The sequence below is a fragment of the Natrix helvetica genome (genome assembly GCF_964273705.1).
Source record: "Natrix helvetica genome assembly, chromosome: 2".
Taxonomy (NCBI): Eukaryota; Metazoa; Chordata; class Lepidosauria; order Squamata; family Natricidae; genus Natrix; species Natrix helvetica.
In genome coordinates this window covers 108425699-108452343 of record NC_138552.1, presented here as the reverse complement: position 1 = coordinate 108452343, position 26645 = coordinate 108425699, and the positions used below count along the sequence as shown (strand labels likewise).

Sequence of the window (26645 nt, the reverse complement as noted above, 5' to 3'; positions counted from 1 at the left end):
GTTCGGCAACCTCCTAGGACTCTATTATATTATATGATGCAATAAATTTTCAGAGTGAAGGGGGCAAACTAAGAAAAACACGTTTGGCTAATGTAAGAGATACATGTCACAACTTCACTGCACGTAGAATTAGGTTTTGCTCTACTTTTTTGCAGGCCTAACCTTCCTGAGTCCTCTTGTCTTGGACGCCAGCCTTCTGCATTGCCGCTGGGACGAAGGGCTGACATCCTTGAATAATGTATAGAGCCAAACTAGAACGCCTGTTCGCAGATAACACAGAGCTTTCTGCACCAAGCCTTCAAAAAGTTAGGAGAACACCTGCTGCGCAGGCTTTGATGGGTTAGTCCACCTCAGCTGTCTGGCAGTTTTACACACTTGATAGAAAAGACTGGGCAGGTAATCAGTGCCAGCTGTGCAGCTTGCAACTGCCTTACTCACTCCCCTGAACACTGTGTTACACATGCTCGGGAATGTACAGTAATGAGTTATTATGTTTACAGCTGCACTTTGCAATAACATTGTTAAAGAGCATACGATCACCCTGAGGGCATATTCTACATCTGCCCAGACAGATTTTTTTGGAACATCAAAAAACAGGTGAAGGAGACAAAATCCCATTAAAATCTCTAAGGCTTTGGATGGCTTAGTTTCCCAGCACAAAAGCAGAAAATCTATGACTGAAGATTCCTGTTAATCATTCTCAATCATAAGAACAATGGTGGAGGGTTCAATTGGTTTCAAAGACTGCAAGATAGCTCTGGTTCAAATACTTGCAAGGCCCCAGGAAGAAGGAGGACTAGCAGTAGTGAAGGACAGGTTACTTATACCGCATATAGTAGGATTCTATGAACCAGGATCCAGAAGGATCCTTCAAGGTCCAGAAGAATTCTGTTCCCTAACAATGTCCCATCATACCTCTTGCAGGTCACTCCTCCAGTCAACACTCTTATGGTCTAGGATGGGGTGTCAAACCTGATTTCATTGAGGGCCTCACCAGGGTTGTGTTTGACCTCGGAGTGGGGGGCATAGCCAGCTCGACATCCTGCAGCCCTCTGCCAACAAAAACGAAGCCCACGAGGGCTGCAAGCTGCTCTCCCGGGCTCTGTTTTCGGCTCCAATGGTCTCTTGCAGCCCTCTGCCAACGAAAATGGAGGCTGTAAAGTTCATTTTCGCTTGCAGAGGCAACGCAGGCCTGTCCTTTGCTGTTTCCAGGGCGGCCCTGCAGGCCAGCTCTAAGCGCTCTGCAGGCCGGAGTTTGGCAATCCAAGTCTAGGATATAGAATTAAACCCATTGCAATTAACACTGGGTAGTAAAAGGCTAAATTGCCCCCACTATATTTTATCTCTGGTAAATTTTCTTGCAGTATTAGTATCCCACCCATATGCATAATAAGAGAATGCTTATGCTTTAAAAGCAAACGTACAAACCCAAAACAGTCTGTCTAGATCAAATTAATTGTTCCCATTGGATCATATTCATGAGTTCTATGACTATAACAACTAAAAATTGCTGGCATTCCTGATCAGAAGCTGGTGTTAAATTTAATGCTGCCCCGTGTCAAGAACCTATTTATTTAGCAGAGATTATAGCTGTGAATTGTCTTCTTATGCCACGTGAAAAAAAAAAAAAAAAAGCAGCCAAACAGTTACATTAACGAAGTCCTCCAAAATCTCCTAAAAGCCAAAGGCCTTTCATGGATAGACTGAAGCTGTTCCATGGTAGATAAACCAGCTACCATACTTGGAACTATTAATTCCTTGATAGCAGAGTTTGTTAATGCTGGATAATTTTTAAATGAACATATACTCACAGATATAGTATGTGTCAAAGGAGTCTCCCTCCCCCCCCAACAATAATATTACAGAGTGGTGGTAATGAAAGAATGGTCAGACTCCTATACACATTTGGAGCTATTTCCAATCTGTCACATTGTGCTAACTGATATAAAGTTTGTGTTGGTGGAAGTACCCAGATCCAATGTGCTATTACAATGTCGGCATGATTACAACAATTCTAGAGCTTGGAGATACAAACCAGTTATTCTGCATATTGCATCTGGTCTGTGTTCCACTTGGAAAAAAAACAAAGCAGCTGAACAAAAGACTTGTACACATGACAGCTTTGTTTAGCTGCTAGCTATAGTACAGAGCCCTTGTTCTCTAAACTGCTGATAGCTGAGCCATCCTTTTTTCTGAATAGTTTTCTGAACTATTATTCTACATAACAATGATACATTTGAAGTAGGTAACTCATAATTAATAGAACCTGTGCCTTGGATTTCTACATGAGTCATTGATTTGGATCTGTCGGCAAACTGGAAGGACAGGAGTGGAGAAGAACTCATTTAGAGACAGGAAGAACAATGGACGCCTTATCTAAGAAATGGCTTTCCTTTGTTGCATTTCTGCAGAGAGATGCAGCTTCCTTGCTGCAAACAGTTGAGCATCTCTATGGCCGGTCCAGCCAATTTTGTTGGCCTTTGGTATGTTACTAAAAGAAGTATAAAAATAACATTAATCTAGTATATTTTTACTACAAAGTTGCTTAGATTGTACTGTGATCAGCATTTTAGAAAGAAACTCTGATTCCATCTTGCTTTAGGTCAGAGTTGTTACAGTCCTTTCTTAAGAGCACATGGCCCAAAATTGTATAAGGAAGATTTTAAATATGGCCCCTTATATCAGTCACGAAGAGGTTAGAAATATAATATTATAAAAATAATAATAATGGCTTGCTAAGTAATTCTGGGAGTTGAAGTCCACAGGTCTTAAAATTGCCAAGGTTGGACACCTTTGCTCTAGATTTTTGGAGTTAATTTTAAGCCATTGACAGAAGGACGGAATGGAGAGCATACTGAAAATCATATACCATCATCACAAGCCTGTCTGGGATATACTTTACACGGGAAATAACAAAGGAAGACAGACTTTGGCCAGGCAGTGGGGGCTGTGTAATTTGCATGGCATTTAGGACACGCAAGATTGATGCTGAGCAAATACTGAAGAACTATTCACCAGCGCTGGCAACAAAAATACAAAAAACCCTTATTTTTAATTTATAATGGCAACTTACATTTACAGAACATACAGCAATTTTCCCCTTAATGTATCTTTTGGATTGCAATGTCAAATCCATGTCTATGGATATCTTACATTAGAAAAACAAAAGAAAACATCTATCATTTTCTAAGGCAGAAATGACTATGGAAAATTAGCACATCAGGCTGTCAACTTGGAATCAGAATTCTTCACTTCCCAGATGCAGATATGTTTTATATGGAAGGATTCACATATTAAGTTCTATTAAATGCTGTAATGAATTTTCTATAAAAATTAAGACTCACAAATCTTTACCCGGATTTTTAAAAAATAGTTCCATTCTACTATAATGCAAGAACAAGATACAGCAACCTCAGAAGGAGACAAGGATATCCACTGATCCAAAATCCCTGTGTCTCACTACCCTAGATAACACAGATCAGAATTATTGCTTTTGATTGGAGGGAAGTTTTTATTCAGACCAAGTTAAATGTAGAGTGGCAGCCACATATAACACTTGTGTATAATTTGAATTAGAAAGAACAAGCAGGAGTCCCTTTGTCAACCCACAGCTGAAGTGGGGGATCCTACACACCTCATAAATGTGAATTGGGGCCAGTTGCAGAGCTCATCTCCGTTCTGTGACTTACAAAATAATTTTTCCCTGGTTCAGATTATAATCTAAGAATACACGTTTTTCTTTCTGCTTCCAATTCACATGCTCCGTCATTCATTCATCCTTTCTTTTCCAATTTGGCTATGGTATAACTATAACTCATATGGTTCTTTGTTGCTACTTGGCTCACTTCCATGGCAATAACTTGGGCAGTATGAGAGGATGGGAAAGAAATACCTTGCTATGATGAAACACACAAATTGTGCATGGATTTGTAGGGTGCAATGAGATAGAGCGCTCCGAATCACTATCCCCCAATGGAAATAACAACTTCCTTTTCAATTCTTTACATAAAATAGTTCCATAATTTGAACTGGGTCACCACTCATTAATTAATTGATTAATTAATTGATTAATTAATTAATTAATATATAAGAAGTAATCAATTAATTAATATATATATATAATTAATTGTATGTCTTTGGTTGTTCGGGTTTTCTCCCGCGTAGAATTGGAAGTATCTTCATGAAGATACTTCCAATTCTACGCGGGAGAAAACCCGAACAACCAAAGACATACATACAAACACCCGCGAAAACCTCAGAAAACAAATATAATTAATTAATTATATATTAATTAATTAATTAATTAATTAATCAATATATATATAAGAAGTCAGGAGAAGGCAACATGATATTCTCTAGATATTTTAGGCCGGAACTGACATTTCCCCTAGCCAGTAGTATACCCTTAAGAAAATTATAATACAATGTATTTGGAAAAGCATCGGGTTGCCTCCTTCTGTAGCAGGGAATAGATCCGCACCCAAGGGAAGGACACACATCATGTCATCATTTTGCTTCTGGCTGCTGTTTGTTTTCTTTAAGTTGCCAGAAGATGTGAAAGTGTTGCAAGCTACAAATCAATTGTTACTGTGCTGTGAACTATTTAAAAACCAAAACCGCCAGCAGCAATAGCCTCTTTGGGGTTGAAAAGAAACAATTTCTTCCATGATGTCAAGGGAAACCCAGCTCTAAGCAGGGGGAGCTTTGAAAGCAGCTTATGGAGGCTTCCAAGAGAAGTATCTCAAGCACTTTGGATCTTCCCACTCTTTCTCAACCATCTCCCACCATGGCTTGATTCATAAGCCCACTAAAGGTAAAGGGATTTTCTTTTTTTGGGGCTTACTGTAGGGTGCAAGACCTGCCATTGCCTTAGAAAGTTATGCAGATCAGATCTATTCTTGCTTCTTCAACAAATGATGGTTAAACAAATTACATTTACTGATTGCTTCCAGAAACTGGACTATTGGCAGTTTGGGTGTATTTGTTTTATGATTCTTCTGTGAATTTCTACGTGTCGCTAAAATGAAACATATTTAAAACAGGTTACGAGATAACATGAGTAGAAGTTAAACCATAAAATAGCTCTGAACAACTGGTGGTGACCATTACTGGCGAACCACAGGGAGAAGACAGACAAACTAAGAATATTATTAGCTTGTCTGAATCTGGTTGATGTTTCAAAATGCCTCTAACATAACTGCAATCTGACAGCTGACATCACCTATCCTATTAATTGGCATTAATTGGTAAGACCACACTTGGAATATTGTATCCAGTTTTGCTCAACCATGATATAAAAAGATTTGGAGACTCTAGAAAGAATGCAGAGAAGAGCAACAAAGATGATTAGGGAACTAGAGGCTAAAACTTACAAAGAACAGGTTGCAGGAACTGGCTATATCTAGTTTTTGAAAAGAAGGACTAGGGTTGACATGATAACAATGTTCCAATATCTAATCAGCTGCCACACAGAAGAGGGAGTCAATCTATTCTCCAAAGCACCTGAAGGCAAGACAAGGAGCAATGGATGGAAACTAATCAACTAACCCAGAACTAAGGAGAAATTTCCTGTCAGGACAATTAATCAGTGGAACAACTTGCCTCCAGATGTTGTGGATATTCCAACACGGGTTGGAGGTTTTTAAGAAGAGACTGGACAGCCATTTCTCTAAAATGGTATAGGGGCTTCTGCCTAAGCAGGGGATTGGAATAAAAGACCTCCAAGGTCCCTTCCTACTCTGTTATTCTGTGAAGCTATAATGTAGTATGCTTATTTGTGGGTCAGTTTGTTGCAGGACTGCAGGAAACTCACTTATTCGTCTTTTTTTAAAAAATACAAATTTGATTGATTGCAGAATGCTGCTACCCTGAGATTGAATTTTCTTCTAGATGTTTAACACCTGGATTAGCTTTCGGACTAAAGATTTGGTTTCCTCAGGATGAAGATCCACCTTTTTCCTAATATAGTGAAGGGGATTGAAGACATATTTACTGCATTCTGTTTTCAGATTACCTTGATAACATTTGGAATGTGCATCTGTCTATCCCCCACCTGGCCCCAATCATTCTTTGTGTTTATAGTTTAATTCCTTTCCTTTTTTTTCTTTCTTTCTTTCTTTCCCCTTCCGGGCTAGGAAGAGGATTCACACTGCCAAGAGAGCTACTTATAGAGCTAATACTGTTGGAACTTTTAAGGCAAGACATCTGCTTCATGAGGGGAGGGGGTGAAGTATATGATCATGGAATAAGCAAAGTACAATCTTTTCTGGCTGAAAGGAAAACTGGAAAAAGATCTAAGAAACAATGAGTCAGTCCTGGCTTGGCAGGAAAAGGACCAATGTTACATTTAACTGCATCTAACTGCATCTCTGTCAGCCACAGTTTCTATACCAGAATGGAACACCCCAATTTTCATCTGATTTCAGTCTTCTATGATACTCATGAATACACCTGGAGAAGGTGGAACTATTTTTAATCAATTCATCTATCCTATATGCTGAAGAAGTGGGCAGAAAGGTCCAGTTCCTACTCCATGCTAAGGTCTGGCTTTCAATGCCCTCAGAGGTCCCCAAACCTGGCACCTTTAATTCTTGTGGACGTCAACTCCACTGGCTGGGGAATTCTGGGAGTTGACGTCCACCAGTCTTAAAGTAGCCAAGTTTGGAGACCTCTGCAGTAAAGCATTGAAAAATCGATCTCAGGGGTGTCAAACTTACGTAGTCACATTGTTATAACATGACATATTGTGACTTTTTCCCCTTTGCTAAACTGGAGGGTGGTGGTGGTGGCCAGTGCACGATGCATCTAACGGGGGGCTGTGAGTTTCACACCTCTGCTCTATCTGGAAGGGAAAGGTGACATTTCATGCAGAGAACATATAATAATTTAAGCACAAAAATCTGTTTTTCCTACATTCTGTATATGATTTGAAGCTGAGGTTGAACTATAAGCCACACTGTCATTTCAGGGTCTAACAGCATGTCCACTTCTCAAAAATAAATATGGCAGCACACCAGAGAAACACAGCCTTGAAAGAAAGTTCAACCTTTTGTATGCTGAATGATAGATTTGGGGTACTGTCAAAGGAAAAGGAGTGCCTATGCAAACACAGATATTGCACATTCTTTTTTGTCAGACCTCATATGAGGTTAACATATCAAATACCTACAGAATCAAGATTTCAGAAATAAACAACCAGAGACAAATGGAAAAATATATGAGAAGAAACTTCTCAAGTCTCTAAACCTACTACTAGCTAGCTAAAGTAACCTGAAGCTGGACAAAAAAAATCAATGTTCCAAAAAGGCAGTTTATATGAAGAAAAGTGAGAACTAAGAGTTCAATCTCACAGCATCTCCTTCCTGGAAGATAAATTGTTCAGACTGCAGAGAACTCCCTGAAAGCTTTTTTAGACCAGCTGTAACTAGAGTAATTCTTTGGCAACCTGCTATGGCTGATATTGTAGCCCACTTGGCACTCTGCAGTACAGGACTCCTGAGAGAGAAAATTGGAATGCTTTCCCCAGTGAAACAAATGATGTTCAGTTATGGAAAACATGATACCTGGTCCTTTGGAGATTCCTGCCTTGAAATGCAAGCTGGGCCTCAGTTTGTTTCTTAGTTATGGAATGCTATTAATTGGTTTGCATACTCATCTAATCTTGTAGTAGATGTGCTTTAAGATGTAAAATAAATTAAAATAATTTCTGAACCTTTAATTCATTCAAGGATGGTTATTATATCTGTTGTTTGGTCTTTATTATACTTAATTTTAATCCCGGTAAACAAAATCAGTCCCATTTGTTCACGGATGAATTTCCAAACCGTTTGCATTTTCAGCTATCAAAGCGAAGTCATCAGCATAATGCAGATTATTGATGTTTCTTTGCTCCAGTTTTAAAGTCACACTCATCTTCCTCCAATCCAGCCTCTGCCAATATACTGTATATTCAGAATATTGATTGATTATGTGCCATTAAATCAATATTGACTTTGAACGTTATAGCGTATAAAGTTATATTCAGTATATAGGATGAATAAATAAGGAGAGACTCTATAGATTTGTCTTACTTTTTTGTCAATCTGGAGCCAGTTTGTTTTGTCATGTTCCATTTGGCCTACAGCTTCCTGTACAAATTTTCCTTCTGTTGCTTGCCATATTTCTGCATAGTTCATCAATTCCAGAAACATTTTGACTTAGCAATAAACAAGAGTACTAATCTAATTTCATCTTCTAATAATAGAGATTGTTCTAAGGTAGGGGCGTCAAACTCATTTCATTGAGAGCTGCATCAGGGTTGTGTTTGACCTCGGAGGGGCCAGGGTGGGTGTGGCTATCTCGACACAGCTCTATTTTTGCTGGCAGACGCACCATGGGCCGGTCCTTTGCTGCTTCCAGGGCAGCCCCGTGGGCTAGATTTAAGCACCCCACAGGCCAGATCTGGCTCGCGGGCCTTGAGTTTGACACCCCTGTTCTAAGGTATCTTGGATGTTAGCATGTCTCCTATACAGAATTTTCGGATATTCCTTCCGTTTTTGCTTAGTTCTTATTTGAATCAGTTATTCCCTGACCATTGGCATCCTTTAACACAATTTGCGGTGGGAACCTCCTTCTGAGTTTGGAGATTGTATTTATTTCCTTGTTCCTCTATGTCCATTTTCAATGTCTTTAAAGATGTTGTTGCAGTGGTGGGTTCCTGGAGGTAAGGCCTGGTATGGGCATTCCCTTGGTAGCTGGGAGCAGCGGCTACCATACCGGAATGGTGGGCCATTTGGCCCAACCGTCTGCCCGCGTTCCTTACTGCTTTTTGAGGGAATCAGGCCAATTGCACGCACGCACGCACCTGCGCAACCTCCAGTGAGCCATGAGTGTCACTGGGTGGTGGCATGTGCATGTGTGCACAGCTCGCATGCCCATCGAGGATACCCAGCCCCGTCGCAGCATACCGGTTGCGATGGGATCCGGAACCCACTATTGTGTTGTTGTAATATGCTTCTTGTCTCTCTAAAATTCTTCGTTGAATAAAGAATGAAGACTAAGTTCTTTGTCTTTTTGGTTTTGGCTTTCCTTCTCTTCTTGATAATTTTCACCATTTCTTCAGCCATCCAATTTGCTTTCTTCTGTTTCTTGGTTTTGGGCAATTTCTTTTCACACTTAACCCTCACACCTTTATCCAAAGTTTCTCTAGTTCAGTATCAATAAGGTTCAGGACTTCAAAGTGATATCCTTGAAAATGGTGGGTATAGATCATATTGTGGAATATAGTCAGCTTTCTTTTTCTCTTCTACCCTGTTTTCCCCAAAATAAGACTTCCCCAAATAATAAGCCCAATCGGGCTTTTGAGCGCATGCGCTAAAATAAGTCCTCCCCCAAAATAAGCCCTCCCCTAAAATATTTAAGCACATGCACAGCCAGTCCCTGCATTTTCCTAGGGGCAAGGGAATGGGGGAATATACCCACTGCGTCCCACATGCACCTGCCATCCACGTAAAAATGGCCTTGTGGAGGCCGCTACTGCAAACCCTAGCTACCACGCCCCTTCTCTTGGTGGCGGCCGCAAAAAGATCAGCAGGCCCAGTGACGCTAGGGCTGGCAAGAGTGTGCCAGAAACAGAGACAGAACTTCTGGCCCTCTCTGGATCAGCTGATCCGTGGGCTGTGGGCCGAGATTAAGGGGCCTCCTGCATATCAAAAATAATAAGACCTCCCTGAAAATAAGGCCAAGTTCTTATTTCGGGGGTCAAAAGAAAATAAGATCCTTATTTTCGGGGAAACACAGTAGGTTAACTTGGAACAGGGCAGTTTTGTAATCTGTTCCATCATAGCCGCTGATCAGTTTTTTGCTGTTGTAACTGAGCTCTTCCCCCTTCTTGTATCAATAATATAATAAATTTGATTCATATGCCCTCCGTATGATGAAACCCATGTATATATGTGTTGTTTTGCTTTTTTGAACAGTATATTAGCAATGAAGAAATCAATGGATCGCCACAAATTGATGAGCTGTCTTCCTCCTTAGTTTATTTTTCCTAAGTCATGTTTTCTACCCTACTCTTTCCAACTATTGCATTCTAGTCTCCAAACTCGAGCACCATCTTGCTTGCATGTTTTGTTGATCTCCAATTGAACTTCACCAAAAAATTCCAAAAACTCTTATTCTGCATCAATGGTTGGAGCATGAACTTGAACAATTGTCATATTAATCTGCAAAATCCAGTTGATACTATTTGGTCATTAAGTATATTGTATCCAATGCTGTCTTTGCCATATTCTTCCTGATTATAATTCCATAATTCCCTTTTTGTTTTTTTGTGTCCTGAGTAGTAAACAGTATGTTCTTCTAAATGAAATTGTCCAATTCTAGCCTATTTCAATTTGCTGGTGACATTTGTTTCATCTTTCACTGTGTCAAACGTTTGCACATTTTCATGCTTCTTATGTTTCATGTTTTCATTCTAAATCTGTCTTTGCAGTTTTGGATCCCCCCCTGCACCCTGCATGGCAACATCAGCAAATAGACATCCAGAAGGCTTTAATCTAGTTAGGTTATATACACTGTTAATACTATGAAAGACCCTCAGCTCTTTCTCAGTAGTATATTGAGACCATCTGATTCGAGAAAGCTCATCCAACACCCTATTGCCAATTATTTCATCATATCTATCTTGCTTATGAATATTTCTTTTTTGGAAAAAACAGGAATGGTATACCAATGCCTTCTCCCACATAGTATGAAATTATGTCTTTGCTATTGATACTAACATGATTGTATATTTCAAGCATTTTCCTGTATCGCTGCTCCACAAGTGCCTGCTTGCTTTAGCTGGGTAGCTGGGATGAACTTCATGCCTCGGTTGACCCTGCTAAGAATCCAGCTTGAAATACAGTCCCAATGCTTTTTGCTCATCCCTCCCAGGAAGCCCCTTCCCCATCATAATGAGACAGCAGAGCAGGATTTAGGGATGGACCACAGCATTATAGCAGGGGTGAGTTGCTGCCGATTTTACTACAGGTTCACAACCCATGCACGCACCAGATGCCCACTGCACGCACGTGCGCTGTTCAAACTAAATTGTTCTTCACGTATGCACAGAACAATTTACAGTGAACTGCACACACGCAGTCACTAGAAAACAACATGGCGGTGGCCCAGCGGCGGTGAGGGGACTGGTTCGAGGGCATGGCAGGCCTGGGTCACTGCCGGTTCCGCGACCCAAGCCTGAATTCCACTACCGGTTTGTGTCGAACGGTGCCCAACGGATAGCAACCCACCTCTGCATCATAGATGAAACACAGCATTAGGACACATTTTAAAAAATCACGATAGCCATTGAGAGCAAGAAAAGTTAGTTTCACTTCTCATTATTTGTTGCTGAAGAGCTTTGATTTATAATATATTAACACTAGTAATTATTGGCCTGGAAACATTCCTGAAAAATGAGCATTCTCAGGCCAGCGCCTGATGAGGTCATACCTCCACACTGATTTTTCCTATCAATGTTCTCTCTTTTTTGATAGGAAGAAACATAAAACCACGATTCTCCTACAAAGCCAGTACTGAGCAAGCTGGCATATCCTGTGCGTCTTCTTTTAGGGCCAGATTATCCATGGTGAAGTTTCAATAATTCATCTCTAAGACTGAAGGGAAAATAGGCAACACTGACAGAACCCTGCAAAGATTTTGTGAACTTTCATGACAGCTCTACCATTACAGTGATCTAATTGTTGTCATATGGTGCCTGCCCTTTGTGAACAGAAGCAGATGAACAGATTGCTGTTGGCATAAGGTAAAGACATCCTCAAACTGAGTTTGATTCCCAGGAATTGCACTGATACATTTTTCTGGGCAGATTTATGGAATTGCTTAGCCATTGCCTTTTTCTAGGGGGGTGTTTTTGTTTTTCATTTTCTTGTCAATATTGATATCAACCCTTAAGGACCGATATATTCTCATGAGACAAAATGGGACTATGCATCAGTTATACATAGAAGCACACAGCAGGGTTCTTTCAGTACCTCACCTCAGTGGTGGGTTGCCAATTTTGTTACTACCAGTTGGGGCGGTAGTATGCATGCACAGAAGCATCCAGGTGGGTGGGCAGAGCCTCCCGCCCCCGCTACTACCAGTTCAGCTGAACTGGCATCAACCCACCTCTGCCTCACCTGCCTCAGGTAGATCCAAGCAGAAATTTCAGACATCATGGCATATGGCAAATTCCCAAAAGAAAGAAGTGGAACTTATGTTCTTAAATTTATTTAAACGCATTAAAAAACCTGTCATATTAGAGCGTGTACTATTCATAGAAATAAAAAAAACTACAGACTCTTCCAAATATGAACCCATCTTTATTGGAAATGTGATTGTTCTCCGTTATTCTACAATGTCCTTGTGTTGACGTTAGATTCTAGAGAGTTACCTTTGTCAGCTGCTGGTTTAACATAGCAACTTACAACTAGAGCTACGCTGCAAATTAACCTGAGTCACCAATTTCTCCAAAAAGCTTTCTCCTACTGTAGTCTGTGCCTGTGCAGCAATATCATATTGTGAAAGCTCGGTTTAATAGACTATCTGGAGAAGTGGAGGAGGGAATGATGTTCATTAAATCCAAATGTACGTAATTGAAATATCTGATTACCTAAACTGAGACATATGATGTCATTTGTCCAGAGAGACTACAAAAACATATCCATTTATTTTAGGAGTGAAGTCCAAATGCAGATGTATTCCACTGCATCCAAAGTCCATTCAAAGAAGGTCTGTTAAAATGAGATTTATTGTCTGTGTCACGAGTTGGTATATTTGGCACAGCTACTACAGAGCAATATATATATACGTATAGTGGCCAGGAAGAAGTTGCCAGCAGCAGTTCAGAATCTTGAATGAGAGCTCTCGAGGCATGAAAAGCCAAGACATAATCTAATGACCTTCTAAAGCAGGATACGGCAATTGATCAGTCAAGGAAGAAAATACTGAAATTATTTGACACTATGAATCTGTAGCCGTTATCTTGGTTCTATAAATAATGGATGGGTGATTTGTTTTATTGGCCATGGATGGTTTTAATCATGGGAAATTTTGGCTTTATACATAATGCAGTCACAAAGAATGGTTTACAAATTACAATGGCTTTGTTCACATAATACAAAAAAGTGCCAGCAATGTTTTGTAGGTGCTATATTCCTCCTCTCTCTCTCTCTCTCTCTCTCTCTCTCTCTCTCTCTCTCTCTGTGTGTGTGTCTGTGTCTGTGTCTGTGTGTCTGTCTGTACATATTCAAGACCTCTGGAAACTGCAGGGGATATGAATAGACCGAATTATACTGCCAGAAAGGCAGCAGAGGTGGTATTCAGCCAATTCTGAAACATTCTGGAGAACCGGTAGCAGAATTTTTGAGTAGTTCGGAGAACCGGAAATAGGCTGGCCCTGCCCTCCCCCACCCCAGCCTCTCAGCTGATCTTCTTTTGTTGCCCCGAACAGAACAGAGCTGGAAAGCAGGTTAGTGGGGTGGGGAGGGAATGGGGATTTTGCAGTATCCTTCCCCTGCCATGGCCACAAAGCCACACCCACAAAGCCACACCACGCCCACAAAGCCACGCCCACAGAACCGGTAGTAAAAAAAATTGAATCCCACCACTGAAAGGTAGGGCTACGATTTTCAGACTGATGCATGCCCACTCAACTCCTTTGCTTCCTGGATTCCTCCACTATTTCGAATTTGGCCACTGAATATGAGGAGCAGAATCCTGGGAAGCTCTGGGAAATGCAGAGCCTGAATGCATCTTTCACGCTTCAAGGTGCCCATTAAGCTGCACTACTTGAAGTCCAGTATATTCTGCCTGTGCCTGGCCCTCTTTATTTTCAGTTAAGCCACTAATGTAAGTGTTCATAAACTGTGATGTTTGGATTCAGTGTTTTGACAATTGCTTTGGATGCTTTGCAGGCTTCAGTAGAAAGGACAAGATATCTCACAAATATTACCATTTGAGGTCCTGCAAATGTTTTGTACAAAACATTCCTGCCAAGTTAGTGAGCTCCACTACCAGTTTCCCTGAAAGAGAGAGAGAAACCTTTCTCCATGTTGATTTTTTTTATTAACAACACAGATCACCTAGCAGCCAATTTAAAAGAAACCAATTCAGTGTCAATTATTTTTTTTAAGTCAATTGGATTCTTTAATTTTCAAGACAAGAACTAAATGACCTGTAATAAGAAAATATAGGGTCGACCAAATCAACCTGACCTTGAATTCTTTCTATCAATTTACAGCTTCTATTAAAATGCGATCTACATTATGAATTACAAGAATATTATTTTCCTATGTGGTATAGACATATTAAATTGGATGTTAAGTAACAGGACTTTAATTGACATAAAGCTAGAAGTTTCTAGACTTTGTTTTTGAAACATTTACAAGGACCTGGAAAATAATCAAACACACAGGTCTATTGTTAATCCACTTTTTTTTTCAAAATAAAGACAGTTATTTAAGTCAGTTTATTCCAAGGCTTAAAGGTACATAATTGTTCTGCCAGCAATGGACAAATAACTGTTGACAAACTGATGTATTCTTTAAAAAATAACAATTTAGTGTTAATAAAGTCAGTGTAAAAAGACTTCTAATTTTTTCATATAATCCAAAATGATTTATCCAATATGGAATGCATATGCAGTACTTCTGGGTCAAGGATACGCTAATTAATCTCAAACGTTTTCCAATCATTGTTCTCAAAGTTGCCATTTCCTGTAAGTGGGCATATGTAATTTCAATGTATATAATCTAGATTTCAGAAATATAGAAAAGTAGCAATGACTTTTGCTGTAGCATTACGCTTCTGAATGCATACAGGGGTTCTACCGGCAAAATCCAATTGACTACAGGAAATTTTTTTGAGAAACTATACATGGGATCAGCAAGTATTGTGGATCCAATTGGCAAAAGAAAGCTCAGGATTGTATTGGCTGGAAACATGCAGAAGAGGCCTCCATCCTGCAATGGATAGACAATAGCTAAAATGAGGAGGAGGAGGAGGAGGAGGAGGAGGAGGAGGAGGAGGAGGAGGAGGAGACTGTGCTGTTCGACATCCAACATGATATATAAATTATCTGGGAGTAAGCACCTTTGAGCACACATGTAAAAATACAATGTATTGCATTATATCCAAGAATTAAGGCCCCTTAACAAAATGAGACACAAATTGCTTATGCTCTGGGTTTTTCTATATTATCTGTTTGTCTGCTTTGGTGGTGTGTCATAGATGAGGAAAGAAAGCCTGGGGCTGAGTTAAATTAGTAGAAAGACCCTAGCTTATGAGAATATCTCCCTAAACTTTCCCAAGACCGACATTGTTAATGTCTTTGGTTTTCTGCCTCAGGGCCAATCATAACCAACGCTGCTACCCAGAGAAAGAAAGGCACAGTATAATGCTAGAGAACAATGTTAATCATAGGAAATGTAATGGTAGGGAACAAGTTAGCATGTAAGACAGGGTTGTTAGCTTTGGCAGCAATGTCTGACTGTGCCCACATGCAAGTTGGCAGCTGTTTCAGAAAGCATCCCTTCTGAGTCTGTCTCTTTTGAACATGTATTTTCTTTCCGATCTCAAGTTAAATCATGTTCGGAATACAACCGTGGCCTGAATCCAACTGTCTAATTATGCAGGCGCTAACTAGTTAATCTTAAACCACAAAATCAGCTAGATAAAAGTAGGGTGGGTTTTTTTGAGGGATGTGAGGGAGAAGAATGAGACTGCAGAGGATGATGAGGGAAAGCAAGAGACTTTAGCTTCTTTCAGCAAGTGGGAAACTGTGAAGTTCTGATTTCCAAGAATAAAGGAGGGAGAGATCAGAAAATGGTGCTGCTCAAAGGCCCACGTCTTCATCCTTGAAAATCTGCCAACTTGAGACTGATTTTTTTTAAAGAAAAGGAAAAAAAGAGAAGCTTTTGGGGGGAACAGCTGCCAAGAAGACAGACTATTATTTTATTCATATGAAAGGAGGAGAATGTGGATTCACTTTCAAGCAAAGATTGCCACGTAACACATGAATAGGAAACATTGCTTGAAAACAATACACCATAGTGAGGGGGCAGTCTATAAATTCAACCCAGATTTTAAGAAGAGTGGGGAGGGTGGGAGGGAGGGAGAGAGAAAGAGAGATGTAATGTTCATCACAAATTATTCAGATCTTCAGATATCAAATCATTCAGAGAGAAGGCAAAGCAAGAAGCTTCTGATGATGGACCTAGCAAAGTCAAACAATGTCCCAAGGGAGTTGGAAGGGCTAGGAACACACTGTGGTTTGAAATGGAAAAGAAAATAGGGAGAAAGAAATGAAGGGAGTTTAAAAGAAGCTGCCAATTGGGTTCCCAATATCTCAGTGCTGAACATCTGTACTACATGTTGTAGGTAAGATTGGATTCCCCTCTATTAATGTACTTTAGATTCAAAATATAAACAGAGAAAAGTCAAAAGTGCCTTTCAACTCTTGCCTGATGTTTAAACTTCAAAGTTTTGACATAATGTGACTGGCATAATTAAAAAAATATGCTGACTGGGGATCAGGTGGTCTTCTCTCTTGCCCTCTTCATTTTTATCAGGAGGAAGAGAAGTTTTCATGTTCAATATTTTAGATATATATTCACTTAAAGATACTGTTGCTCATCTTACAATTAGAATTTCTCCAAATAATTAAAAACTTTGAACAGTACAACTTGGATATCTTTAATCAGTTTTACTTTTCATGTTATCCCCTATTTTAACTACAGCCATTTTTTTTTACGAAGGATTAAGTTTAAGCCTTTTAAAACAAATAAAAATGAGAACAAAACCTCATAATTTAAACAACGAAAGCTCGATCATATTCAAGTCCCATGGGGAGATTAAGGACTTGCTGAAACAAACATGTTTTGGGTCCAATCCAAAAAACATTGAACTTTGCTGGGAAGGGAGTTCCAGAGAATAGGAGGAACCACAAGGAATGTGCAAACCCTCTCTCATAATTTCTGCAAATTCCTGCATGTAGAATTGCGTTTGGGACAGTAATCCACAGAACAATTTTAGCAACGCAGCTCCAAAGCTTGGTTATAAACTCTCATATATGCTGCTTATCCTCTTATTGCCTAACATATGTCCCATTCAGGAGCAAGGATTCTACTCTTAAATAATGCCATTAAGATCTTAATTACCGTGCATCATACTGAAGATCATTATCCACACATACACAAAACAATCTTGCATTCAAATGGTGATTGTTTGTTTTAAATCTGATAGAAAGGTGTTTTAGCCCACTGTCTGGAACATTTATCTGCAATAATAAATATATCATTTTCACGGAGGAAGATTACTGCTTATTCAGAGCATTCACCATGAACGCACTCTTATTCAACCACATTTTTTACATCACAGGACTTGGCACTTGGACCTGAGCATCCACTAATGATCATATTGGTCAAGAAGAGATGAGCAGGGAGAAGAGACTCCCAGTTTAAAAAAGAATGAAGCAAACAGTAATTAATAGCTAGGGTAGAAACATGTCTGGAGTGACTACCAATAATTTTCAATACATTTTGGCATTGAGCTTAAGTACCACTACTAGAGAAAATAGTAACATTCCCATTTTGTCCATAGATAAGTAAAAACAGATTCCAATACATTGAAAGGAACCGTCTTTTAGGGAATTGTGCAGAGAAATGCTATGGATCATTGTACTTATATAATAATGCAAATAAAACTTGAGTCATAAAAGTTCGTATATTTAGGAGGGAGATCTTAGATTTTCAACACACAAGATTTCTTGAAAAGAGGCAAGCAAAGTTCTTATAAACAGAAATGATTTTGCTCCTGCCCACTAAGCAAACACTGGTCAAATATTTACAGAATTAATGCTGTCAATCAAGAAAGTAAGGCATCTGCTTTTCAACAGTCATCCACTACAAAGTAAGATCATTAAATGATATGTTATTGTAATTATACTAAGCTGAATCATCAATTTTCTTGGAACGTTTCCATTACCAACCAAACCGACCTCCCTTATGAGCATGTTTTAACAGAGGATGCAAAAAATGGTACAGACAACCTGTTAAGTATGGTTAAGTGAGCAAAATAATCATTTCCTCTTTCAGAGGGCTACCAGATGTGGGCTGTGAAACTTCAGGTGATTATTATGGCAGGAAAAAGTATGTCTGCCACAGATCTATTGTGAAAAGTGTGATGGTTCTGGCAGTTCTACCCTTGCCTTCTTTCTGGGGCCACTGGTTTTACTTCCTTTTACTAATTGGATCACATTGCCAGCCAAGGTTGATTGAAGTATATTAAACTTATGCAGCTCTTTGTGCAATTCTTCAATATCAAAGATAATCCCTGTGACTAATCTGGAAATCACTGTTCTCATTCTCAATTTTCGGGTCTAAAAATAGTTAAGAGGGAAAGGAAGTTTTTTCCTGAAAATTGCACTAATCCCTCCTGGTGTAATGGCTGCTGCTCCTTTCTATTTCCTGGATTTGGTGCAGCCCAGTTAACCAAGAATCACGTGCTGCGCCGCCAATCTGATTTTTCAGTGCGGTGAAAACCACTGGAGGTAAATGAAAATGTAAAAAGAAAATGAGAAACTAAAACAAGCGTGTCTCTATGGAGATCCTGAAAGACAATTAAAAGGGCAATTATTTCTCATTAATGCCTTCATTTGTGGTGACAGATTATTATTACTTTTTTAAAAAATGCTATCGCCATGTCTTTCTTGAAAGCCTTCTTGGATTTGCACTGTCGGGGTCTGCAATGGTTATAAAGTTAAACAGCACATAGAACATTTCAACATGGTCTGATTATAATAAGAATCATTAAAGCCATCTACTCAGTTCTATTTTTATGCAAACGTATTATTAGCTTTCTAAGGTACTACGAAATTTGATTTTGACCCCTCAAGACTAGTCATAACTTTGCCTGGAAAAAGACCCAGCTGAAAGAGTTGATCGTTTGGGAATCAAATACAAGGAATTGTCTAGATAGTCCTCAACTTACAACCACAATTGAACCCAAATGTTTTGATGTTATGTTAAGTGAGATGTTTGTTAAGTGACTTTTGCCCCATTTTATGACCTTTCTTGCCACAGTTAGTAAGTGAATCACTGTAATTGCTAAATTAGTAACATGGTTGTTAAATGAATCTGGCTTTCCCAATTAACTTTTCTTGTTCATCTCTTCCTGATCATATGACCTTGGGACACTGCAACCGTCATAAATGTGAGTCAGTTGCCAAGCCTCTGAATTTTAATCACATGACCATGAGGATGCTGCAATGGTCGCAATTGTGAAAATGGCTATACACTTTTTCCAGGGCCTTTGTAACTTCGAAGAGTCACTAAATGAACTGTTGTAATTCAAGGACTACCTGTATAGGAAAAGATGTTACAACAGTTACAGTACACTCTCAACTGCCCTGAGTTGTGGAAGAGGTCTGTGTAATAATTACAATAATTATTACACTTACAATTAATATTTATAAGTGTAATAATTAAAAGTAATTAACTATATAAATATTTAATTTCTTCATATCAACTCCCAGGAAGGAGTGTATTTGCAAATAATCATAATTGTTTTTATATTTTAGCTAGAAACTATTTAACTCAGATGCTCTACAAGGACAGCCCACTTCTTTAAAGGACATTCTTAATGTTTCCCGCAAGATAGAAAAAAAATATGCAAGTGATTCACACCTCAAACAAGAAACCACCGGATGAAAGGGAAACTAAGCACAAGCTGGGGCATTCTTGACATAATTAAAATTTAGAATAAGCTGGCAACTAATATCTATATTTTTTCTGAATTTCTCCCCAGTAAATTTAAAAAAAATTAAGTGGGCTTTATAAGAATGTTTCTAAAACACTAACTTGGCCTTTTCTCAATTCATATAATGCATATACTAAAGAATGACTATACAGTCCCCTCCCCAGTAATTTTGTAGTTTTCACCCCAGCCCCCACAGTGAATATTCATTTCTAAAGCAGACTATGAAAAGGGTCCCTGCTGCTTCATCAGGCTGCTATATTACTTTTCATCACATACAGTAATAGATTGCGTATGCATTATACTCTTGACTGAGAACAGAATGGACAATTGTAGGCTTACTTTTGATTTCTCTCTTCTGGAGAAAGGACTTTCCTCACTGGTTTTAAAAAAAATAAATAAATTCTGCACAAATATCAGTTGTGTTCAAGATTAATTGCAATCCACGTTAAAATAAGAGCTGGTGCTGGGATTAACCTCCATTTAAGAAGGAATTCCATATTCTACTACAGCTTTGTCCAGAGGAGCAGAAATACTTGCCACTGGCAGCCGGCACGAAGCTCCATTGACTATGCTAGGTTCCTAGATTTTTCATTAAATTTTAAGGTGCAATTGCACATCATCTAATACTGCTAGCTGTTGCAGTGCAAACTCTGGGCAAATTACTTGGGAGGAGTCTGGAATATCACTTCCCACTATTAAGTTGGGGTATTGCAGTTTGGAAGCCAAATATAGACAAGACATCCAGTTTAAAGAACTATGGCTTCCTGAAGAAAAAGCATGCAGTAATATGTACAACCAAATTTCACAATATGGAATATTGTTTGGAAAACTAGGATTACTTTGTGAACAATTATGAAATAAATGGAATAAGCAAAATGGTTTGGATTCCTTTCTAGGTAAAAAAAACTGAAAATGAAAGCTGTTAAGGGAGCAGGTAGTTATTTCTACTATAATTAAGGAAGGCAACTTTGGGGGCCCTTATGACAAGTATGATTTTAACAGCTGCTGTTCACTTTTGGATCTGCATGGAAAAAAACAGCTAAGCAAAGACTTTGTTGCTATTCGGAACAAACATTTGGAAAACAATCCAGTTGCCTGACCCATTTTTATGAGGAAGAGAAAAGGGGAAACATTATGTTAAAATCAGGACTATCACTCAGATTGGTACTTTTACAAACTAGGATCCAATCTGAAAAGTTCTGGTGCTTTGGAACACCCAGAGGGCACCCACAAAACTTGGAGTTAGGGCTAGATATTGTTTATTTACTAGCAATCCTCCTTTTTTTGTGGCATGCCTAAGTTGTTGGATAGAAGAAGAAGTTGTTTTACCCATTTGCATAAAGAACAGGGAGAAACAGGCTACTAAAAGTAAAAGCTGGCGGCAACTTTTAGAGTCCAATCAACAAGGCTGAATCAAATCCATAATCTCTTTTGAAGAAAACCACAGGATTATCCCAAGTGTTACTTGAGTCACCCCAAATTGATTCAGTATAAAGATGAGGGAAGATTATACATGCAAATCACACAAAAGTGTAGCAGGAAGCCTCTTTTATATTCACAGGAGTTTAAACTTTTGGTTTTCATAGGACTTACTGATTCTTGCATACTGTTTGGAAGCTATTATCAAAGATACTGCGGGTTTTTATTCCAAACAGGTTGACTTCAAAAGTGCCAGGGACACTCCCTGGAGCACCTGTTTCTTACCTTTGCAGTTTGTCTCACTGTCCATAGACTCATAGCCAGCACGGCAGGCACATCTTCCGATTGCCACCATCCACTCGCCTTCCCCGTTGCAATGCAACTTCACTCCAGAGGAGCCAGTGCTGCTGGCTTCTTCAGCATCAGCCACACAAGTTCCTGGTGCCTCCACCAAAGAGGTCCTTTCGCCTCCAGCAAATGTCTCTTGGAAAGAGGCAAAACCTTTCACCACTGCAGGACATTTGTAGAAGAAAACTTGGACAGCCACCAGAGACATGCAGGCACCGGAGTCTTGAAAGGCCAAGTAGAAACCCCTCTTCGTCAATGGCCCAAAGCTTCGCACCTTGACGTTCATCTTCACCACCTTCCCAGAGCTATCCACCTGAGAGAAGCTCTCATCAGCGGCAATTGTATCCACTTTGGTCCAGGGGCCCTCGTGCCACTCCGGATACTCAGCAGTGGCTAGATCAGTCTCCGATTCATGATAGTAAAGAGTAAAAGTCTCTTTGCAAGAAGAAGCCACGGTCCTCATGCTGGCACAGTCACGAACAGAAAAGCGGAGGCGTATGTGAATTCTGTGGGCTCCACGACGCTCTATGAAATGAGTGCGCAGCCAATTATTCTGTCCCGGCTCAGCCACATTGCATACTTCAAATGTTCGAATCAGATGCTTCCTGTCATCCAAGACACTCACCTCATCCCACTGTATGGAATTGGGGAGGGGATGGGGGGAGAGGAAAAAGGAGACAAACAAGCTGGAAATATAAATCTTATGGGATTGGGGACAGTGTTATTTTACACCTGAGAACAGGCACCTGGATCCTGCCACAGTATATTTTACACAAATGTGGCCTAAATTTTAGTTCCATCATGTTTAGAAGCTCCTCGGGGACAATATGAGATTAATATTACTTGGTTCCCTGACTCCCAACACTGTGCCTTCCTTAATTTATGTCTTGTAGATCAACTCAGGAACCTTTCTTGGAAATCAGTTGTACATCTCTCTTCTGCCCACAGTCATTTTTTAAATGACTTTCTGAAGAAGGGAGAGGAAGTTGAGAGACCAGGGTACAGAGGTGAAGGAGGAGGAGGGGGAAGAGGAAGATGAGGGGGAAGAAGAAAAAGAGGAGGGGGGGAGAGGAGGAGGAGGAGGAGGAGGAAGGCAAAGGCAAAGGCAAAGAGAAAGACAACACTGGATGAGAATTAATTTTCCTTCCATGTTCTGAAAAATCCAATATTAAAAAGCACTCACCACACTGCAAGTCATTCTAGATTGCATGTGTTTTTATTTAACACATATGTGCTTTATTCATTACCATCTATCCTAGGAAAAAAATAATTGTACTCGAATGTGCTATTCTTTGAGGAAAAAAAGGAAGAAGTAAGTTTAAAATGAAGCCAATTATTCCCCCCCCCCAAAAAAAAAAGATTCTGAAAGTTCTTCCAGACTAAGGAGATACTGGACCTTCTCTCTAGGCTCATTTGTTTTTTAAAAAAATATTGCTTAGATTTAAAGTAATAAGACTGAAGTTTTCCAAAACTGCATGTGGGTAGAGATGTACAGAATATTCTGAGCCCAAAACCAGCTGTTCCAAGCATAAAGTATATATTCACATTCTATGTCTTTAAAGTCTGAGGATTTATTTTTTCTGGTTTTGCCTTGGCCTGCAATCAAAATTTGGCTATTTCAAGGGAGAGCATTTTGAGCGATCCAGGTGCTCTGCAGTTTCATGACCCATAACTAACTTGTCTTTTCTCAAGATGCTTCCAACCTAGCTGAACTGACCAGATGCTAGTCACATGAAGATGACATTTAATTTCATTCTGCGAGGTGCAATGACAATAAAATAAAATAAATGTCTACTATCAGTTTGGGCAAGAACAAGACACACGGGAGTGGAGGGAAAAGAGGCATTCATTACACACGTGTATCTGAATGTTTAGGAAGCTTTGTTGTTTGAGAAGATCTGGACCACTGTGACTGACCAAATGCAAATAAAATGAATTAATACTGCTATTGAAGCTAGATGGGGAAGGCAGGGACGGGGGGGGGGGAGAGGTGGGGTCTGCTATTAATCGATCAACCACCTCCACTGTCATGATCCCCCATTGGGACCCAAAATAGATATTACTTGCTTATTAGGGAAATTAATTCTTTCAATAATATGTTCTTTATTGATAGACACTGCTTTCTATATTGGTTTGGTTGACATTGTAAGTTTTGGCTCTCGTATCTTGCTGTTGTTTAATTTTAGGGATGTACAAAAAAGGAAGAATTCTAATTTGGTTTGGTTAAGTTTGTTAAGCTTTGGCATATTTTTGTGCCTTGTTGATGTAGCTTTCAGAGAATAGCTGAATTCAGTTTCTGCTGGTATGTACAGCCTGACAAACGCAGTATTAATATTCTATTTAATTTTTTAACCAAGGCAATATGCTATTTAAAGGTTAAATGGCAACAGGTTGTTGTAGCAACACAAATCTAGCAAAGAGAATAATACACAGTTGCTTCTTTCTGAGCTTCTCCTTCTTAGGGAGGTAGAATTCCTACTCGCAGAGTGCCAAATTTGCTGAACGTTTTAAAAAGATGGCAGTACCTCCAAATTTCTTTCTATCATTCATCCTATAAAATGGTCAAAGGAATCCATTATTTCTTAAAATAATGTTTAAACATTTAAATATAAACCTTTTCATTTTCATTTAGCTAGGTTAACAGGGAGCAATTAGTCTATATACTAGCATCTCATCTATCATTTTGGCTATAAGATGGAAAATAAGGGTGCCTACAGCTTGTTCCAAATTCTTTTTGTTTTCTATAGGCAAGCACTCAACAATTTTGTGGTTTCTGCCACCAGAATATAGACCACTGGATTATTTGAGTTATGTCTCATTGGATTACAGTCAAACTGGAATATATAGATGAATTTTTAAAGAGTCATTATTGTACCCTAGAATCAAGGGGAAGATGGACGCTTTTTTGAGTAAGCCTTTGAGTGTCTAAGAACTCTTTGTCAATCAACAAGATTAATAATCCAGGAAAAAATGCACAGTGTGGGCATAGTTGAAATTTATCTTTTACTACCCATTCGCTTTTGAATTTTTAATGAAATTCTGAAGCTCGCTTTTGTTGCCTAATAAAAATTGCTTTAATGAGATGTTTGCATTCACTTTTTCCTCAGACAACGCTCCTGATTTTGCTCTTGTTTCGGTATTCATAAATCTTTCCTCTCCTTTCTCTTCTCAAAATCAGCAGGGGGAAAAAATTGCATAGAGAAATAATTAAAACTACACGACAGCCACTCTTTTGCTATCACCCCAACTGGAAAAACTACCAATAATGCTATGTTGGTTCAACAGCAGTATTGTCATGTAGTTCCATTCTTCTTCAATCTGGGGCTATCAAATGAGTCTGAAGACCAGACTCTACATAGGGATGTCCATTCTCTTTTGCAAGTATAATGAGCATGGAGTCAAGAATCTCCATGTAGTCAAGGAAAGGCCACGAGTGCATGGAATCAAGGGAACACTATATCAACTCACTAGATCAACCCAACCCTAGGGGGAAAGTACCATTGTTCAGCATTCAACAATGTGGCTCTCTGACCGGACTTTCTACAATGCTCCTTTGATGAAGATAAAAGGTAGGTCTTAAAGAAATAACAAAAACAATTAAACCTATTGCCTTTTGTGGACTATTATGAGAAGAACCCTGTGTTGTCTCCCTTATGATGATACTCCTAGACAGAAGTTCCAAAGACTTGGCAGAGATTATAATAGTCAGGGGGAAAAAATCAGCCAACAACCTTACAACCCTTTATAGTTTTCTCCATTGTCTTTGAAGGGGGAATACCATCCAAAATCCCATCTATTACATCTTGGTGTCTTTGTTGTGTGCAGAACACATTACCAGGTATTAAGCGGGTGGGACAATTTCCAGCAAAAGAGTATGAAGGGAAGCACCTACCCCTTCAGGAGGATGGGCGGTCCATCCAATCTCAGAGGTCTCTCCTGTTGTATCCAAAAGGATTTCTGTTGGAGAGATAAACAGATAAAAATGATGGTTTTAGGAGACAGTTCCAAATGACAGCTAATTCCTTCCTATATCATCTCCTGAGGGCCAGCATGATTATTAGTCTCAGACAAGATTTGCTATCACATATGGGATCGGGGCTGGGGGAACTACGGTGTGAGTTTGTCAGCTTTGCAAGTGATTTCTTGCAAGTCTTCAGGCATGATTTTCATTTAAGTAGTTCCATCCATTACATGCAGCTACTTCATACTTTGAGAATGAGTCATATGTCCCACATTTATCACCTGTTTCATTCCAATTTCCATTGAAGAACTTATTTGCAAGCAGCAACTACGGTAGATTCTGCTTTTACCAACATTGAATTCTTCTTATATTACTGATTCTCAAAGTCATTATCTTCAAGACAGAGTTAGTGCCTGTCTTACTATTTTCTTCTTTTGCTGAAGACTCTACAACAGGACAAGGCAGCTTAAGCTCAATGAAACGTGTTTGGTTCCTGAGCTGCACTGTGACAACAGTGGAGATCAAAGGCCCCCTTCCCCTTCCCTGCTCTCATATCTCAGTTAACACTTAACAATAACTTTTGAATATTTTTTTAAAGAAACACTTCTTTTCAGAAGAGAGACCAATGACTGAACAAAAACTCTTTCAAGTCATTGTGTAACTTCATCCAGAGGAAAGAATGAACCCATAAACACAGGTTGTATCTTCACAGAAGTAGTGTACCAATTAAAGCTGTTGAGCAAAATGGTAATGAGTTACAAAACATAGAATGTTGTAGGTTTTTTTTTTTAATTGTCAAACTTAAAGTAAAAACAAGAGAAGCTATTTATTTCCCAGAACGTCCAGGAATGGGTATTCTTAGGTACTATTCAAAGGATCCTAACTTCTCAGCCACCTTTTACAGCTTTCAAAGAAAGCATAACAGTGGAGTCCTTGGTGCATTCTGACTTTGGTTGTTTGCTTGCAGACATTCCATTACCTGACTGGGCAACATTATCAGTGCTAGCGAGAGTGAGGTTTGATCCCTATTTATATACAGTTCAATCTCAAGCGCTCTTGGGAGGTGTAATTCCTATTTACATCCTGCACTGATCTGGTACGTTTCTGCAGATCTTTAATTTAAAAACAAGCCGGAAAT

The 26645-nt window shown here is 39.3% G+C and overlaps 1 protein-coding gene across 1 annotated transcript in view; it reads right to left on the bottom strand.

Annotated features, from left to right (window-relative positions):
- Nucleotides 1-26645, bottom strand: part of LOC309385770 (ephrin type-B receptor 5) — a 202121-nt gene that overhangs the window by 106754 nt on the left and 68722 nt on the right. The window contains exons 3-4 of the mRNA XM_081940474.1: nucleotides 25439-25503; nucleotides 21484-22180 (exon numbers count right to left, since the gene is read on the bottom strand). Of these exons, the coding sequence (XP_081796600.1) occupies nucleotides 21484-22180; nucleotides 25439-25503 (762 nt within the window). The remainder of the gene's footprint in view (nucleotides 1-21483; nucleotides 22181-25438; nucleotides 25504-26645) is intronic.